The 18498-nt window shown below is 45.5% G+C and overlaps 1 protein-coding gene across 1 annotated transcript in view; it reads right to left on the bottom strand.

The window, feature by feature from the left end:
• Positions 1–18498, bottom strand: part of Myo16 (myosin XVI) — a 363210-nt gene that overhangs the window by 15479 nt on the left and 329233 nt on the right. The window contains exon 33 of the mRNA XM_059244646.1: positions 8163–8254. Coding sequence (XP_059100629.1) covers positions 8163–8254 — 92 coding nt within the window. The remainder of the gene's footprint in view (positions 1–8162; positions 8255–18498) is intronic.

The raw sequence follows: 18498 nt of genomic DNA, 5'->3' as shown, positions 1-18498 counted from the left end.
GCCCAAACAGACCTTCTGGTACCGGAGGCAGAACCAGGAAAACAAAGGCAGGGTACACGCTGCGGCGGTTAGGGCCGAGGCGGCTAGGGCTGGGCTGTGTGCTTTCTGCTCAATCACAGGCAGAAAACAAGCGAAAAGACAGAGCCAAACCCTCTTGGTGGCTGATCTGATGCCATTTCCAGGAGATTCTGTCTAGTCACAGCGCAGAAAACTAGGAAGTTTCACCAATCCAGGCCACACCCTGGATGGAAGAACAAAGCCCAAGCAACCTGGGGAATGGGGATAATACAAGGAACATTCTCAGATCCAAGGAGGATCAGCCAGAAGTTAGTAACAGACCGTTAACAGGAAGTCTCTGACCATTTGGAAAGTGTACAACATTGGTCAGGAGAATGTCCCAAGAGGAATTAGAGAATACTTTCAATTGAGCAAAAGTGTGAACAAAGTCTCTGAAAGTTAACATGATGAAGCTTGGAGTGCTCAGAGGGAAATGGAGGACATTGTCTTTTATTAGGAATATCCAAAGCTGGTTAGCTGGTACACACACACACACACACACACACACACACACACACACACACACACACAGAGGGGTGGTGGTGGTAGCTATTCAACTGATATCCAATAGATAATCCGTGGCTATCCACTAGGCAATCCATTAATATCAACTGACCAGGAAGGAATACAGAATAAGCAAAGTGTTGGCCACACATGAAACTGAAAAGCAGCACTAGCCAGAATATGTAAAGAATTTCTTACATTTACATGGTCAAGGAGGACAGAGGCCTGTCAGGAAACAGGAAAAGAACAGACCTGGACACACAGCTCTGAGGGTCCGTGAAAACAGTAACAACCAGGAAAATACAACTCGACTCAAGTCACACTGGTCGTAGTGGCGAGAAGAAAATCATTAAAGGAGCATCTACCAGTGGGGAACACTTTTAGGGGTGAATAAACGGGTTTGAGCATTTTAGGGAGTGAGTTAGCAATGACAGCCACAGTTAGGAGCACCCATGCACAGAACCTCAGCCCCCCTTCCTGGGACCCCCACAGCGAGCTGTTTCCCCCTTATTAAGAATGAGAAGCATACCCCAGGTGTGCAGACTAGCGTAGTTGGTGATAGCGAAAACATGGGATGTTGTTTTTTATAGTTTTCCGTAACAAGTTGTCAAATTGTGGGCATAATCTCAGCAATTTCATGACTATCTTTACTTAAAAGCTGGGTTTGAGAGAAAGTCAAAGTGGAACAGACTGGCTCACACCTAAAACGTGGTAGCTTCTGGCCACTGAACATCACCATCTCTCTGCATCTTTGGTGAACTGAGGGCCAAGGCACAGTGTACGCCAGACGTGTACATCTGGAGGACAGAGGTGAGGACAAGTGTGACCTTTCATCCTGGGATCCCAGGTGGCCGGTAGTGAGACTGCCCTTAGGGCAGGGTCGGAGCGGTGTCCCTAGACCCTTCCTGTCCTCTTTAGTTTGTTTCCTCTGAGGTTTCTGGGAAAAGCTAAAAATCATGTTGGGTTGGTGAGTGCAAGGGTGTGCCTGTCATCACGGGTTCCGTGGGTCAGAGGGAACATCTTAATCTCAGTGCTTTCTCATTGAGTCTACGGCTGACACTCAGGCTGAACTATCAAAAAGACAGTAACATATCAAAATAAGACAAAACATTGCAGCAACATCAATCAATCCGTCAGTCAATCAAAACAGAGAAACAATGGCAGAGTAGTAAGTGGGTGTGATGTATTTATTGACGCTGAAAGCAGGCACAATGGCGGCTGCTATTTTACAGGGACGGTAGGATTTACGGATTTAGTTTGGCAAAGCGCAGCTGCAGATGAGGACTCTGCTGACTTCAGAGTGATGTGTCACTTCTGGTCTGGCAGGAGGGATGGGGTCAAGAACTCTCCTATTGATTTCTCTAAAAACAAAGCTCAGAAGCTAAAATGGCAAAATGTTAGGATGTGTCAAAGTGCTGTGTTTTAACTAGCCACTGTGCTTTAAACAAAGTAAGTTCAGAGTATTCTGTAACGACAATTAAAAAACAAATCATAAATATGGGACTGAGGATATGGGCAGTGGGAAAAGGGCTCGCTTGCATAAACATGAGGCTCTGAGTTCAGATTCCCAACACCCTCATAAGAATCGAGACATGCACGGCTATCTGTGTCTGTAACTTCACAAATGACAGATGGAGACAAGTGGATTCTGGGGACATGCTGGCCACTCAGTCTAGCTAAAACAGCTCTAGGTTCAAAGGGAGACCTTTACAAAAAAAAAAAGTGCAGAGTGATATGGGAAGACACCAAAGTGACCTCTGGCTTCTCTCTATACACACCTGGATGGGTGGACCTGCGTGCATACACATGCCTACCCATACCCCACACACACACACACACACACACACACACACACACACACACACACACGAATTTCTTTCACATTCCAACTAGGTACTGGGTCCTTTGGATTCAATCAGTTCTCCTCCATGCTAGACTCCATCTATGACGTGAAAGTCCAGCTGGTGTTTCGAATACCGACTCCAGAGAGAGAGATCGGTTCACGATGGGAGTGACGATCCTTGGTGAGCTCCTCTAGTACACAGTTATCATGCTGCTCACATCAGCTGCATCGCCTTTAAATAATCTAAAAATAACCTAGACCTGCATGCTAACAGAGCTGAAAGTCTACTCAGTTATTTTTTCTCCCCTTTTAGTTAAATATTTTAATAATTTTAGGACTAATATTGTAATTATGTTGGCTAGGATTTATAGACCAACACAGATGTGTTCTTCTCAGGGGCATCACTGGCCTTACCCACGTATGTGGCTAACCCCTTGCTCTCCATCAAGGGTGATCAGTTTGCAGACACCACAAGGTCTGTTTTTCTTTACACATGTGGTCACTCCTCTGATTTCCCATCCTTGTTCTTTTAAAACTGTCCCTTTTTAAAACTGAATTCACCTCATTGGTAATAAATTATTAATACCTTAAATATAAAATACAATGAATCTTATCATATTCAGGTCACACACGGAGAACAACACAAAAATACAAAACACAGGATTTACTTTTTTTTTTTTCTTCAAATTTCTACTTATCTAAGCAGGGCATGGCCTGCCCCTGAGGAAAACCCTGCCGTTTCACTCAAACTATCAAAGTAATTTACTGTCTTCATTTCTCACACACAACGTGTAAGTCATGAGTGTAGAATACTGATTCCCTGAAAGCTGGGGTGTGGGAAGGCCTCTCCTAGTCTACATATCCTCCTGCTTATACCTCAGATAAATAGATAATTAGACTGACACAGACAGACAGATAGATAATAAGAAAGCTGATGATAAATATACAGACAGATATATAGATGATAGACAGACAGAGGACAAGATGATGGGGACAGACAGGTAGGCAGCTTCTTTTGTAAGAATTAACTAGTTTCTGGTCTGTGTCACGGGCTTTAGAGGTACCCTGATGCTTAAACCAAACACATCTCCATATCTTTATTTCACCCGACAGTTCGTTTCAATTCTGTGCTAGAACAATTTCCAGCAGTCTGTACCACAAATATAATGAATAGAGAAAGCAAACACTGGATTTATTTAGTGCCTGCTATTCTTCATTTTGTTGATGCATGACATTACAAAAAGGTTTCTTTGATGGTTCAGTAAAACAAACCACGTAACAATTTGCTCCTTGGCTTGGGTCGATGTTCTATTGATCCCAGTCTGGTATTCCACCAACGGCTCTGTCAGGGGTGGACGAGGTATTTACGAAGGTTGCAGAAGCTGACCTGCAATGCGTTTATCAAAAATCATCAATGATCTCCTATGATGGGTATTTGGATGTGGCCAACGCTCCCAATAATTTCGTACGTTCTTTGTAATACTAAGGAAATGTTTTGTAAAGTTTGGCCGGATGTGTCAGTGTCCACCATGAAAATAAACGATAACAAAGCACGCAGTATAACCATGGAGGGGAGGCTGAGGGCAATCACAGGGCTACGGAAAAGGTGCTGGTGCAAAGTGAGCATGTGAATGTAAATAAGACACGATGGAAAGGAAAAAAATAAACATCTTCCCTCACAATGTCCAGTGTGGACCCATCAGCAGTGTGTAGGAGGCGTGCTCAAGCCCAGGGTGCCCACCTGACTCTTGGTGAAATTCATCCCCTCTGCCACCATCCTGTCTGCACACCCCCAGGTTGTGCTCTGGGGATCTACACCTGCTGGCTGGCTTCTTGGGATAGAGTCTGGGCCCTCTGCTCTGGTCGTGGGCATACTCACTGTTGGAGGAGGATCCACAGGGGGAGGAGGAGGAACAGGAGTGGGAGATGGGAGGAGTGAGGAAGGAAGAGGGCAAGGAGGAGGAAGGGGGAGGAAGGGGAAAGATAATTATTCTGGGATGGACACACCAGCACTGTACTCACTGCTGAGTCTTTCTCCCCAGCTTTGACTTCTAAGAGACCAAATCATGCCAAGTAGCACAAACTTTGAAGAAAATTATTCAAATCTCATAAAATGTACATAGATAAATGTCATATTACTCTCAAAAATGATGCCTAATCCCCAAATAAGCCTGCAATGCCTCTCTAACCTAAAAAAAACAAAACAAACCAATCTATCTGTGCATCTACAAGATCCTCCAAAAACTAATGTGTGCAATTCATTACTGGTGTTATTCACGCCTAGGGCTATACAAATATTCTACTGTGACTCGTTACAGGACACACTGACATACCAACACACTGACACACTGACATGCGGGGGCTCTATGGAACTGCAGAGGACCGCACCCCAGTTTCTGTCCTCTGCACCTGCTTCAACTGAAAGTTAGCTTCCCTTGCTCACATGTAAAGGCACTGCAGTTTACAAGTAAATAAAAAGCTACTGTGAAAGACAACGTATCATTTATCTCGAGGAAAAGAACAGCCACTGTTCCCAGAGGCTCTGATACTGTTGAAAGTTTATATTAAGAACAGGTAAGGGTCAGGGAAGATAGCTCAGGGGCTAAAATATTCCCCTTGCAAGCAAAAGAACCTGAGTTCAAATCCCCTAGACCCGTAAGAAAATACTGGGCACTGTGACACTTGTCATCAGAACTCTGGGGACAAACAGACAGACAGATACCTGGGACTTGCTGGCCCAGCACCAAGGTGGATGGCACCCAAGGAAAGACGCCGAAGGTGTTCTCCAATCTCCACATTCATGTGCACACACGCATGAACGCACATGCACTGGAAAGGGCTGGAAGTACAGATCAGGTGTTCCACATGCATTCTTTACATCAACGCACAGGATTCAACACTTAGCACCAAACAGAATAAACTTAGTGACTTTGTACGCCTAGCGTAAAGAAGACACATTTGAAAATAAATGGATTTCACGGCTGGTAAGGATGAACTTAGTTTGCCAATCAGATGCATTTGCAGGCATGAGAAATGAACTCTGGGCTTCGTCAGCCGGCAGGGCTATTTGGGAAAGCAGAAGGCCAGGAAGTCTGAAGATAAGGCTGGGCAGGTGGACAGTAGACTTCTGACTAACATCCCTCTGCTGCCCCCGAGAAGTCTTTGAAAATGGCTGCGTATGCCTACATCCCTTGTGTTTTAGGTCTCTTGCTCACTATCTATGGTAGACAGTAACTCAATGCCCTCACATGTGCTTGCCTTACGGTGGGAGCAGAGAAAGGAGGGGGTGAGCATCTTTCTTATGGCTCATCAAAGTAGACAAGGGATGTTATTGCAGGGCCAGGACCTAACAAACAGGATCACGACTCTCCACTGAGGTCTTCAGATCAAAGGTTCAAGTGCATGGAGAGACGAGACAGTGCCCCACTGCCCTTTCACAGTTTACCCTAAACTCCTTTTAGAAGCAGGCTATGTGGTCTTAACTTGGCATCTGACCCTTGGCAAGTGACCTACTCTCTGTCTTCTTAATAGCACATCTTATCTTTATTATTATTATTATCACTGGTGACACTAATTTCAGAAACACAGGCATCCGCAGTCAGGGATTCCAGTGGTGGTTCCCTTTAATCTCACTGCTGTAGGACCAGCAAGTTCAGCACTGGTTTTATGCAATTCCTGTGGAATTGTTCTGGCAGAAGATCTAAACGGTGGCCTGTCTTGCTGTGTCCATACTTCCTCTATAAATGTCAGGGAAGAGATAAGTCCTGGAGACATGGGGCGGTTAAACCACAGTGTCCCATAACTCACAGCTTCTTGGCAAGTGAGGAATCTACTGCTACCTTTGAGGGCCTACAGTCAGCACAGCTGAGAAGGAGCGTGGGCTTCCATGTTTGGGGAACCAGGGTGAGGTGACTGGGTGCTTCTTCCAGTGAAGGGGCTCACATTTAAAAAAGCCTCTTTGAAAACTGGAGATGCAGACAATTCCCCAAACCTTTCCCAATGTTCTCTGTCTCTTAGTTAACCCGCTGAATGAACAGGAACATCCAGAGGCCTCACTTTGGGAACCAGCTTCCGACTAGCTCCTTGCTCCAGGAACACAGTGTAGGAGCTGAGAGAGGGCAGGGCGGGCAGCTTCTCCCTGTGTGTAACAGAGGAGTCAACTAGAGCCCAGCAGTGGTGGCACATGCTTTTAATCCCAGCACTCGGGAGGCAGAGCCAGGTGGATCCCTGTGAGTTCGAGGCCAGCCTGGTTTACAGAGTGAGATCCAGGAAAGGCACCAAAGCTACACAGAGGAACCCTGTCTCAAAAACAAAACAAAACAAAAACAAAAACAAACAAACAAACAAACAAACAAACAAAACCAGAGGAGTCAGCTCTGACACAGGCAGCCCCGGTTCAGGGCAGGGACTGCTGGGCATCTGCAGGGCTTGCAGAGTAAAGCAGGTGCATCTCTCAGGAACACAAGCGAGGCTAGGACGATTTATTAACCCCACCAATCAGCATTTTCTTCTCATTCCAGTACCGATAGATCAGTACAAGTGATTTCCGCAGATTGCCCACTGTAGAGATTTATTTCTAAGATTAAAATTATTGATTTTTTTTCCGCACCACCTCATCAGTGTTACTTAGAAAAATCTCAGCTCATAATGTGGCTGTGCCTACATGGCATCCAATATGTCTATGAAAGCTAACCTCACTGGGACGAGACTACTTCATCCTGGATTCCTTTGCATTCTGAAGCTGCGAGTGTTCTACGCTCCCCTGAATGATCTTTACTTTGGTGCAGTTTCCAAGGTCAAATGGTGAACATGAACGTGCAATCATGACGTACACACAGGATTTTTTTTAAAAATTTAAACATGTTCTTACGATAAGCAGTGTCTTGCATGTGTTTGTGTGTGTGTGTGTGCATGAGTGTCTGAGTGCATGTGTTTATATGAGTGTGTGCATGTGTGTATAAAGGTGTCTGTAGACAAATGTGTGTGCAGATGCATATGCATGCTTATGTGCAATGAGGAAGGGGTAGACAGCGTTCGACCCTCAGTGCCGTCCCTCAGGAGATGTTAAGTCCGTTTTTTGAGACAGAGTCTCACACGGGCCAAGAAAGCAAGGCTGGCTGGCCAGCAAGCCCCAGGGACCTGCCTCTCTCTGCCATCCTTGCAGTGAAGTTCAAGCATGTGCTATAGCATCCAGCCTTTCCCTCTGGGTCCTGGATGTCTAATTTGAGTCCTCCTGCTTGCACAAGCAAACACTTTATTGACAGCACCACCTCGGAAGCCCCGCGTACAGTATCTTAAATGAAGCTGATTATGCAGAACTTGGAGGTTCTGAGAATGGACAGCAGGCCTCAGGACCTCAGGGCATCTGGACGTTATTTACAGGTCCCTGTCATTGCAAGCTTCTCCTGTAACCCGGGCCAAGTGTAGAGAACACCATCACTGTCAGAAGGTTTCCTAGCATCATGGCCACCATCCAGTGATTGTAAGGTGACGCAGCAAAATGGTGTCTGCAATACTCTACTACAAACATGTTAGCTTTGAGCTGTCTGGGGCAGTGCTCTTTTTCCCAAACAAGCAGAAAATTGTAGAGAGCTGAGGTGGAAAAGAGAGAGAAGTGTTCAGACAAAGGGCCATAGATGGACGTGAGAACAACCTGAGTTCTCAGTCCAAGCAGGAGACCAGTGGTCACGACTCAGTGGCTGTCTGCCATAGTTTAATTCCACTCCTCGCTGCACAGAGGAGTACACGGTGTCCTTACCTGGGTGGTGTGACTCTCCCGAGGTCTCTGAAATGATGAGGTCCCCATGCCACTCAGACACAGCCTTGAGCATCCATCATCCTCAGGTAAACCTGTGGAGACCAGTACAGAGCTGTCGTGAGGTTGTGTCTCCTTGTCAAAAGAAAAAAGAAAAACCCTCCGTACTTAGTTAATAAACAGACACTGTAACACTCCTTGCACTAAAGTGTTCGACAATGGCAGATATCCATTGAATATTAAAATTTGCAGCACGATGGGAATACCTCAAGCTCCTGAAGTTTCAGTAAACAAAAGAGGAGACACACTGCCAGAGAGACAATGACAGCCAGCCAGTCTGAGCGGTGCAGATGTGACTTCAGGAGGGGGAGAGGGCTTCCCTAGAGCCTAGAAACCACTTAAAGATCCTCTAGGAAGAAGCACAAGGCGGGTGCCGGTTCCCACATGCAGGATGATTATGAAAGTTCAGATTTCATTTGTGGGGCAGCATGGAGGAAAAGCAGGGACTGAAGAAACGTGAGACAGAAGCACACCTGGGTGCCATGGAAACCATGACTGCGCTCCTTTTGTTTGCAAAGGTGGGGTGGTGGTGGTGGGGGTTAGAACTGGCCAATCACAACCTACCAGCTCTTAGCCAGCCACTAAGTACAAGTGACCTCTGGGAAGCACACACACCCTCCCCCAAAGGACACAGACATCCTGTGAGGCAGCAGGTGATTTTCTTCATTATCCTGCACAGCAGAGGCCTGTCTGACCCTTGGCATTTGGCCTGTATAATTCTCTGTTCTAAACCTGTCCTGTGCATCATAAACAGTAGCATCCCTGGCCTATACTCACTGGTGCACCCTGACTCGTGGCAATCAAAATGATTTTAGACATTATTAAATGCACCTTGGGGACAGATCTGTTCCCCTACAGTGACTGAGAGCCATCATGATGGAGATGGCATGCACTGCCCCAAGTGACTTGATTAATAAACATGAACAGATAAAAAGAGAAATAACTGCCCAATGGAATGAATTCAACCAAGAGAACTTTAAATACTGAAGCAATTACTCATCTCCTCTGGAAACATAATTAACTAGCACAGTTTAATTGATTAAACATATACATGATTCCTAAATTAAAAATCATTAGGAAATCACTGTGCATTTTTCCAATTACAGGAGTGCGTCAGTTCCTTGGGGGAGTCTGAATCCAATCAACGTGAGACGGGCCAGTCTGCCTTCTTGGTAAGTACACACATGCCTCGGTGTAAAAAACTTCTGTCAATGTTTTCCATAGCAATTTCCTCTAACATGAAACATTCCATTCTGGAGGGAAGCTCCTTAAGACTCAGAAAGTTCTAGAGAGAGACTAGTTAAGACTCAGGAAGACAACAACTCACTAATCCCAGGAAGTCCCTGAAACTGACTGGTTTCACAAGGCTATCCATCTCCAAGGTTATATAAGCATGGGAAGGACTGCTAAGGAGAGGAGACCCGCTAATCTGTTGAGTAGCTTGCAGATCATGCAGAGAGCTCCAGAGTTCCAATTTTGATGGGGTGGGTTTTCAGAGGTGTAGCTGTCTATGAGCAGTACCTGCTCCTGTAAGTAACCACAATAAACTCCTTGGTTTGTTAACTTGGATTTTGGTGGTATTACTTTATTCTGTCATTGCTTCAGTTTTCTATCTGGGGTGAGTTAGATGCTTGTTTACATCTCCCCAGAAAGAGTGTTACAAACCTATCAGGACAGGGTCGATTATGGGTGAATACTACCCCACCACTGAGGGCCTGTGGTGATGAAGACTGGGTCCTCATCATGAGCAATGGTGATCACCAGCAGGACAGGAAGAGGGTGTATTAGACACAGGTAGTGATATGTTGTCCCATCCAATTGTGTGGCATAATTAAGAGCTTAGGTGCATAGGAACCTGCAGGTCTAAGACAAGTCACCACCTGGAGAAAGACCCCTGGTCAAAGGACATGAGGGGCGAGGGATGGGGACAGAGGTACAGAGGGCCAAGTTCAAGGCAGGGCGTGTGTCCAGCTTGTCTGGCATCCTTGTAACTTCTGTTGCTGTGATAAAATAACCCCACAGAAGCAACGTCAGAAAGTATTTCGTCTCACAGTTCCAGGAAGGCACAGTCCCTCATGGTGGGGAAGGCATGAGGGCAGAAGGAGGAAGCTCACTGGTCAGATTGAGTCCACAGGCAGGAAGCAGAGGATGAACAGAAAGTGACACTGGTCTATAGAGTCCCTAGTGATCCACTTCCTCCAGTGAGGCTCCAACTTCTAAGAGTCCCCAAACCATCCCACCAGCTGGGACCACGTGTTCAAACCTGTGAGCCTTTCTGTGGATGTTTCACCTTCCAGCCATAGCACTCAGTGTCTTGAAGACACAGGGCACCAAAGGCAGGGAATGTGTGACCCATCTTTCAAAAAAGTAACAATTTATAAATTAGAAGTTTGACTCTTGGTATCAAAAGGGAAAAACCAGTTTAGACCGTGATCACAGAGCCAGAACCAAGGCAGTAGCATAGTGCGCTGTCCAGAGAATCGATGGATAAAATGAAGAAATATTTGTTAGCATTCTCTGAACACAGTGTAGAGAAATATAGTGGAGAAGAGAGAAAGAGCCCCACTGGTGAGGATCCCACAGCTTCAGGGGCCAACACTTAATTAGAAAGCATCAGAAGGGACTCAGGGCTGGGGAGAGTATAGGAAGGGCCTCTGTGCAGGGAGAAGTGGAGTCCCACCTGCGAGATAGTGAAGGCACACATGGAGAACATCTGTCCCCATGCCCTGAGGAGTCAGGGCAGAGGTATCTCTGCCTCTGGGGAAAGTGGGTCAAAGAGGTTTACTCAAGTGAACGCACACATGCACCCAGCAGAGAATGTGGATTTTGTGCATGGATGTGTCTCAGCTGTGATCACTATTTAGTGAGTCACAGTGAAGCGAATATCAAGTTGAGATTCCAGACCGTCTTTTTTATAGATAGATGGGAAGTATGGAACATAAAATGTAGGTATTGTTGGGTGGGGTTTGGAGGAAGTAGGGGTTTACCCTGATGGGAGGGTCCAAGAAAGCTTCCTGCTGGGACAAGCTGGGAAGAAGACCATAATAAAGTGAACTGAGAATGGCAGGCCCAGCTGAAAACAGAGACAAGATGGGCCAGGAGGCCCAAGGTTGCACAAGGAACAGCCCATAAAATGGCATGTCCATCTCAGAGAACTGGAGAATGTACTGGAAGGGGAAGCTAGCCAGATATTAGAGGGCTTTGAGAGCATTTTGTGGGGATGTGACAATGTTTTGCAGGCAACTGGTGACACTGTAGACTTCTAAGAGATGACAATGTTTTAAGAAAGTCCTGCATGAAAAGGCATTTGGCACCTGCTGAGGACATGATAGGTGTGGGATCTGTGGCAGGGCTCAGCAGCGAGGGACAGAGGGTACAGACCAGGGTGGGTGTATTTGCAGAGGTGGGGGCTGGTGAGGACTTAGGTGGGTAAGCAGGGGAGCTTGACAGAGAAGGGTTAAGAGTAGGGTAGGAAGGAGCCATGTCCCCCAAGAGACACCCGGGCCAGAGAAGGTCTTTGTAGCTGTGGCCAGCAGTGGGGGAACTTCAGTTCTGCCAGAATATCACAAGAGGGGAGTCAGAGGTGCTAAGCAGCAGCTAGGAACCTGGCATGTAAAGGAGGTTAAGTGTGTGTGTGTGTGTGTGTGTATGTGTGTGTGTGTGTGAACAAAATAATATTTTATTGATTATTTGAGAATTTTATACAACATGGTTTGATCATATTCTCCCTTCCTCCCTCAACTCCAGATCTAACCTCCTTCCCTACCCACCCAGTTTCATGATTTCACGTGTGTTCATTCTCTCCCCGGAGTGTGGCCCTAATAAAAGGAGCCACACCATTAATTAAAACTGATTCTCCCTTTCCCAGCAACTATGAAATGGCAATAGCTCCTCAGCTAGGGATGGGACTTTGTGTCCACCTCCCCTCTGAATGCTGGGATTCTGTCGGGCTTGGATTGTGTAGGTCTTGTGTGTGCTGTTGCAATGGCTGTGGATTCACATGCGCGGCTGTCCTCTGTGTCCAGACAATACTCTCTCCTTGAAGCCATCTAAGGCCTCTGGTCTAACAGTCTTTATGTACTAGCCTAGACAGGTCACAGGCCTTAGGGGAGAATTCTGCTAAAGAAACGTTGAAACTACTAAACGACACATTGCTGTACCCACAGACGAGTGCGTCATTCATCCGTCTTGAGAGAAGCTTCTTCTTACATGAGACGGTCGTTATCACAGAGACCCACAGCTGGACAAGGTACAGAGAATGGGAAACTACGGTGTCCAGCCCTAAACTGGACATCTACATCACATCCCTTCCTCCCAAGGTCTGAACCTTCACAGATCTTCATAGAAATAATACCCTTCTAAGACAAACTATCTAAAACTGTTACCAAAGTCACAAACCATGCTGGGAGAAAAGAGATTAAAAGCTCTACTTATGAACATGAAAATGAATATATACTTAAAATGTCACAAACTAAAACAAAAACATAAGACCAATATAAAATACTGAAGTACATTAAATAAAAGTCTCACTATCTTTAAAACCTCCACAAATAAAAATGAAGGACCTACAATTAATATTTTTTGGGGGAGAGATGGACATAGAACATACATAGAAAACTGATGAGAAATGGTGTAAGTAACAAAAGGCAATAAACCGCTCATTTCCATCAAACAGTTCGAGAAAATGTCTGTGTGACCACAAGAGCTTAACTGATTTTGCCTCCCAAAATAGCAAAGGCGGAGAAACTATGATAGGAACTTTGGATTTATGTAGAGAGAGTGTGACTGGAGACCTGACAACCATTCTGGAACTCTGGAATTGTGTATGCTTCCGTCTTTTCCAATCCGTTTCTGCTCACTTTGGGCCAGACGTGGCGGGCCCTTAGATATGTATAGGTCACTCCAGACTGTTTCTTGTGTTGCAGACTGAGTGGCCCAGGAAAACAATTCATTACCGTGCTCCTCATCTACTTCACATATAACTTCTCCATGCAAACTTAGAAAACCTCTAAGATCTGGGGAATGGGTACTGTCGACTGAACACTAACTGGGCTAGCCCTGCCCTACTAGGTCCCCCACAGAAGTTCTGACATTGCCGTTTGCATCACTCCCTTTTAAGGTTGAGAAAATTGGGAAGTGAAAAGTTAAGTACCATGGCCATGGTTGGGGTGCTATCCTGTCAGATCTGGGGTCCGGATACTGGTAAGATGACCCCTTAAGCCCCCAGAAAGCCAGCCAGCCACTGGAGGAAATGGCAGAGCATAACCCTAGCCCATTGGTTTTCAACCCACAGTTCCCAATACCAGTAAGAGAACTTTGATTACACAAGGTCCAAATTAGAGATGCTTTGACATGACTTCAAAATGTCCCTGTTCATGAAGAGTGGGACAGGGCTTAGCAGGTAAGGCCCCTCCTGATTCTCAACAAAGACAAATGCAATGCCCTTCCATTTGTGAAGTGGAGGGGTGCTTCCTTCTCTTGGTCCTGAGACTAGAATCAGACAGCACTGTGAGCTCCAAAGACCCTGTCCAGCTTCAAAAATAAAGTTGGAGACTGTAGACTGACACATAATTGATGGGACCCTAGTCTAGGCTCCCTATCCTGGAGGGATGACTGACAGAAACTATACTCTGCTACCCCTAGGTCTGTGTGACTTGGTTCTGACGACCCCCAGCTCAAGACAAAGGAGACAGTGCAGAGATTCTGGGTTCTGTTGTGAGATCCACAGTCCTTCCCCGCATCCAGCCTTTGTTGACAAAGAAAACCCAGCCTGCACACAGAGAGTGAATATAATGCATGTAAAAAGAAGAGAGATAAATGTAAGCTCAAATGTAACGACTCCATCCTTAATTGCCATTTTTCCTGATGCTCAGCAATAAAATGCATATTCATTGAGCAGCAAGAAGAAAATCATACTGATCATAAAATGTCCTAGTTGGAACTTTTTTTATATCTCTTCTTTGCCACAAAATAAACATCTTTATATTTACAATATTTTTGTTTGATATAGCTGAAGTGTTCTCACACTAAAGGCGGCTCCTGAATGCAATGATAAATAACCACAAGTCCAGGGAATAATTAAATACACAAAAAAAAGTATCCAAGTCTGTGTTCACATCAGCAAAAGGATGGCAATTAAAGTAAGTGATCGCTATAATTAGCCGCACATAACTGTATTTCAGCAAATGAGCAAACATAATTATTTCTGGGAAACAGAGGTAGCATGCAGATCCTGGCACTCCAAAGAAATCATTTCCTAGAAAATAGTGCTATTTTTGACTCATTCAGAACTTTAAATTATTTTAAATATTTACTTGCTTCTGGTGCCTTTATTTAGAACGGACATTGACTGTATACTATGGGCACAGGCATGATAAATCCATATCAAAATTCACCCCCCCTCCAGGAGCTGGAGAGATGGCTCAGTGGTTAAGAACACTTGCTGCTCTTCCAGAGGACCTGAGTTCAGTTCTCAGCATCCACAACTTGTGAATAGATACTGTTGACCGAACACTAACTCTAGGCTAGCCCCATTCTGCTAGGTTTCCAGTAAAAGTCCTGGTATAGCCTTGCATCACACCCTTTGAAGAGGAGAAAGTTAGAAGGTGAAAGGTTAAGTACCACCCCATGGTTAGATATTATTGCCTTGGGTATGGGGTTTGTAGCTGGGCAGGATGACACCATACTGGACGGAATAGTGTTTCAGGGGGACTGAGGCCCTCTTCTGGCCTCCACAGATGCTTTTACACAGGTGGCTCACACACACACACACACACACACACTTGTGTGCACACACGCACACACACACTTGTGTGCACATGCACACACACATACATCAAAGAAAATAAAATAATCAAATCAAATCAAATCTTGTTCTCTCCTCTAGAGGTACACCACGGTCAAGTGCAAGGCACAGGCTCCACGTGTGGCAATTGCTCAGCTCTGTCACACTAAGGACTGGATTTTTCTTGCTGTCTGCCTAGCGCTCACCAGTTCATTTGCAAGCTGTACCCTTGCTTCAATAAACAGACACTTGCTGAGGGTCCAACACACAGGCCCTGGAACTGGGTATTTTAATAGTCCCAGGAAATTATCATGGACCAGAAACTCACAGTGCTTGTAGGTTCATCAACTTCAACCTGTTAAAATTCTTTGGGAGACTTGAGTCATCCTGTATTGGATTTATCTAAGACCATTTTCCAAGTTGTAGCTTTTCCGTTTTTACAATGTTTTTGATAAAACACGAATGAAGTATTTGTCTAGAGGGAAGTTGCCTTCCTCTCTCCCTCTCTAATTTATTTGTTGATTGAAATGTAGCCTTGTAAGGACTGTAAAGTCAAGAACATGGTGATCTCCTTAGGGACTCAGGTGCTCTCTGAGACAGAGGGGACTCGGTCCTCCCTCTCCTGGGAGACTCTTTTGGGAGTCTATTAAGTTAGGTCTTCAACAATTTCACACATGTATATGACATTCTGGCCACTCTCTCTTCCTACTCAGTCTTACCTCTCTCTTATCCTAACACCTCACCCCTCTTCCCCACCTGTCTTTTTCCCAGATTCATGACTTCTTGCTGTTTTTTGACCCTTCATTTTCACCAGGGCCATCTGTGTGACTATGGGGCTGGGACCACCTATTGGAGCCTGCTGGAGGAGTGAGCAGTGGGCACACTGTAGGCAAATACTCCTTTCCCTGCATCTACCCATAAGCTATCCTTAGGACATCTGGTGGGCCCTGCTGGTCCCCTAGAATTCTGAAAGATGTGTGGGCATAAAGTTCAGCCTTCACTTACATTTCCTATGTGCAGACAAGGCTAGACTCCATCGAGCATGGCTATGCCTGAATTGTTGTCTTTGATTCAAAGTTTACTTGATTATGTTCTGTTTATGAACAGAGTAGGACCCTCAGCTTGTTAAATGTGTGGAAATGATTTTCTCCTAATAAATGGTTTTTTCCCCCATTTCTTTGGGTCTACACACTTCTCTGTCCCAGTGAAAACCCCTTTTCCCCCTGTACTTTTTTTTCTATAACTTTCACTGCTTTACATTTGGTATTTGGATCTAGAAGTTTCCTGGTAGGAAGAGGTTCAATTACAAATTCAATTAATTTACTATTTATAGACTGCTTAGCTTGCTTTCTTCTATAGTTTTGATAGAAATGTGTCTGTCTATGTAAATTTCCAAGTTCGGCACAAGTTTGTTCCCCTGTGATTTCTGTAAGCTAGAAGTAATGCCCCTTCCTACATCCATAAAGACATTAGCCGCATCCCAGCCCTGTGAGTCCCGTAGGCTCCTGTTATGTGAGCTTTGATTAGAATGTTTTCATTTTCAGTTTAGATTAGGATCTGTTTATCAAACCCACTGATTATTCAGAGATGTGATTTTTTTTTTTAAATTTTTCAACAAAGGTTGATGATTTCGGTTTGCTACAGGGGTGGGAGGTTCAGCCTTTGCAGACGCCTTGTTCTTCCACAGAGCTGCTCACCTACCCCTCTGCATACACCTGAATTACCCCAGATTGGTCACTTGCTTGCTTCCTGACTTTTCTCACTTAGCTGCATGTGTTTGTGTCGCCCACTCTGGTGCGCACAGGCTCGGATCCCTCTTAGCAATATCACAGATGTATGTTTATTAAGACTGCCCAATGCTCTGGGCACTCAGCTCTAAGAAATCCCTTCCATGGAGTGTGTCTCGATTTAATAATTCACTTCCAATGCACAGAACTCGGCTGAGCGCTGCCGTGCTGCCCACGGTTGTGGAAAAGCTATGGCTTCCATCCTGGAAGCTCTTAATGAGACCGATGGCCCTTGGGGATGAGTCCCCTGCAGCCTTGCAAAGCTGGCCTTTGGGAAGGTCGGTGTGTGTAGACTTGGGTGTGAACTTTCTGATGTCCGCCCATGTCATTGAGTGATCTTAGATGTGAATCATCCTCCAGTCAAGATTTAAGGTGACCATAAACAGCTTTCCTGACAGCTTGACTGCTAAGCTGTGAGGAACCTTAGTAAGCTACGTCCAGCCTCCAGATCTGAAATCACCCCGTTTGCTGCATTAACTCTCTAAATTTGGGAGGGTAACCTCTCCCATAACGATGGATAATGAGACATCTGGTCACTCGTTGAAGGGTGCTGAATTGATTTTCAGCTCTGTGGATTACGAATCGAGTGCACAGAAGCGCCTGCCCCAAGTGTTTGCATCCACACTGCTCATGACCAGGGTCTCTGCAGAGTTTGCTGGGCTCTGTAACTGACTCCCAAGTCAGATTCATGCCAGGATGCTTTCACAAGGGCTGGGAAATCAGCAAATATTTTTACATTTAATCACTCCATCTTTCCCTAGAACCCTAGCAACCTTTCCCACGGTGCAGGGCTGACACCCACATCATTTTCTAGAACTCATATTCTCCTCCTAGAATCTGATGGGTTTAGCTGTAGAGATGGTCTGCCTATTGTCCACCTGAACTACCTGCCATCTGGTTAAATTTCACGTCATCTGGTGCAGGGCTTTGTTTTAGTGACGTGTGTTTTGTTTTCAGCTCCTGTTGGACGGTTGATGTCCCATTCCGCAGGACTTTCCTCCTTTTGTCCACGTCCTTTAAGGCAGGTGTCTCTCCGCTTGGACCTTTAAAGCTCTCACGGGCAAACTGCAATTGCCAATTCTGCCTCTGATTTTCCACCCAAGTTTTTGTGCTCGTGTGTCTCATTAATCTTGATTGTGTGCTGGGCTTTGCATCTAAAAAATGGTTTGTAATAATATTAAAAGGCCTAAGAAATTTTTGTTGTCCTTGGGAACAGATTTACATATGTTTTTCCCAGGGGCCTATGAATGCTATAATCCCAGTTCAACTTGGGGGTTCCAATGAGCCTCAGCTAACTCATGGCCCTGGTTCTGGTACAAGTGACTCTGTGATGGGTACTTCAAAGCCCCACCCCCTCCATGGCCTCAGTGAGCCCTGAACTTAGTCTGTGTGCCCAGAACCACAGGGCTATCAGAGAAGCAGGCTTTTCCAGTGTCCCCAATGCATATGGGAGGACAGTCCAGGACCCAGACTGCCTTGCTAGATAGCATGGCTGTCACAGTTAATCAATTGTCAACCTGAACGGGTTTCAAATCACTTGGGATGATATTGACAGAGATATTTAACTGAGGAAGGATGGTATCCCTGAATGTGGGTGGCACCCTGCTCTGGGTTCTTGTACTAAGGAGGAATAACTAAGCCAGCCGAGTACCAGCAGCCATCTCTTTTCAATCCTGGCTGCTGGAGCAGTGGAACCAGCTACCTCAGC

The sequence above is a fragment of the Peromyscus eremicus genome, chromosome 17 (assembly GCF_949786415.1).
Source record: "Peromyscus eremicus chromosome 17, PerEre_H2_v1, whole genome shotgun sequence".
Lineage (NCBI taxonomy): Eukaryota > Metazoa > Chordata > Mammalia > Rodentia > Cricetidae > Peromyscus > Peromyscus eremicus.
The sequence above is the reverse complement of the archived record's forward strand: the minus strand, read 5'-3'. Positions and strand labels throughout refer to the sequence as shown.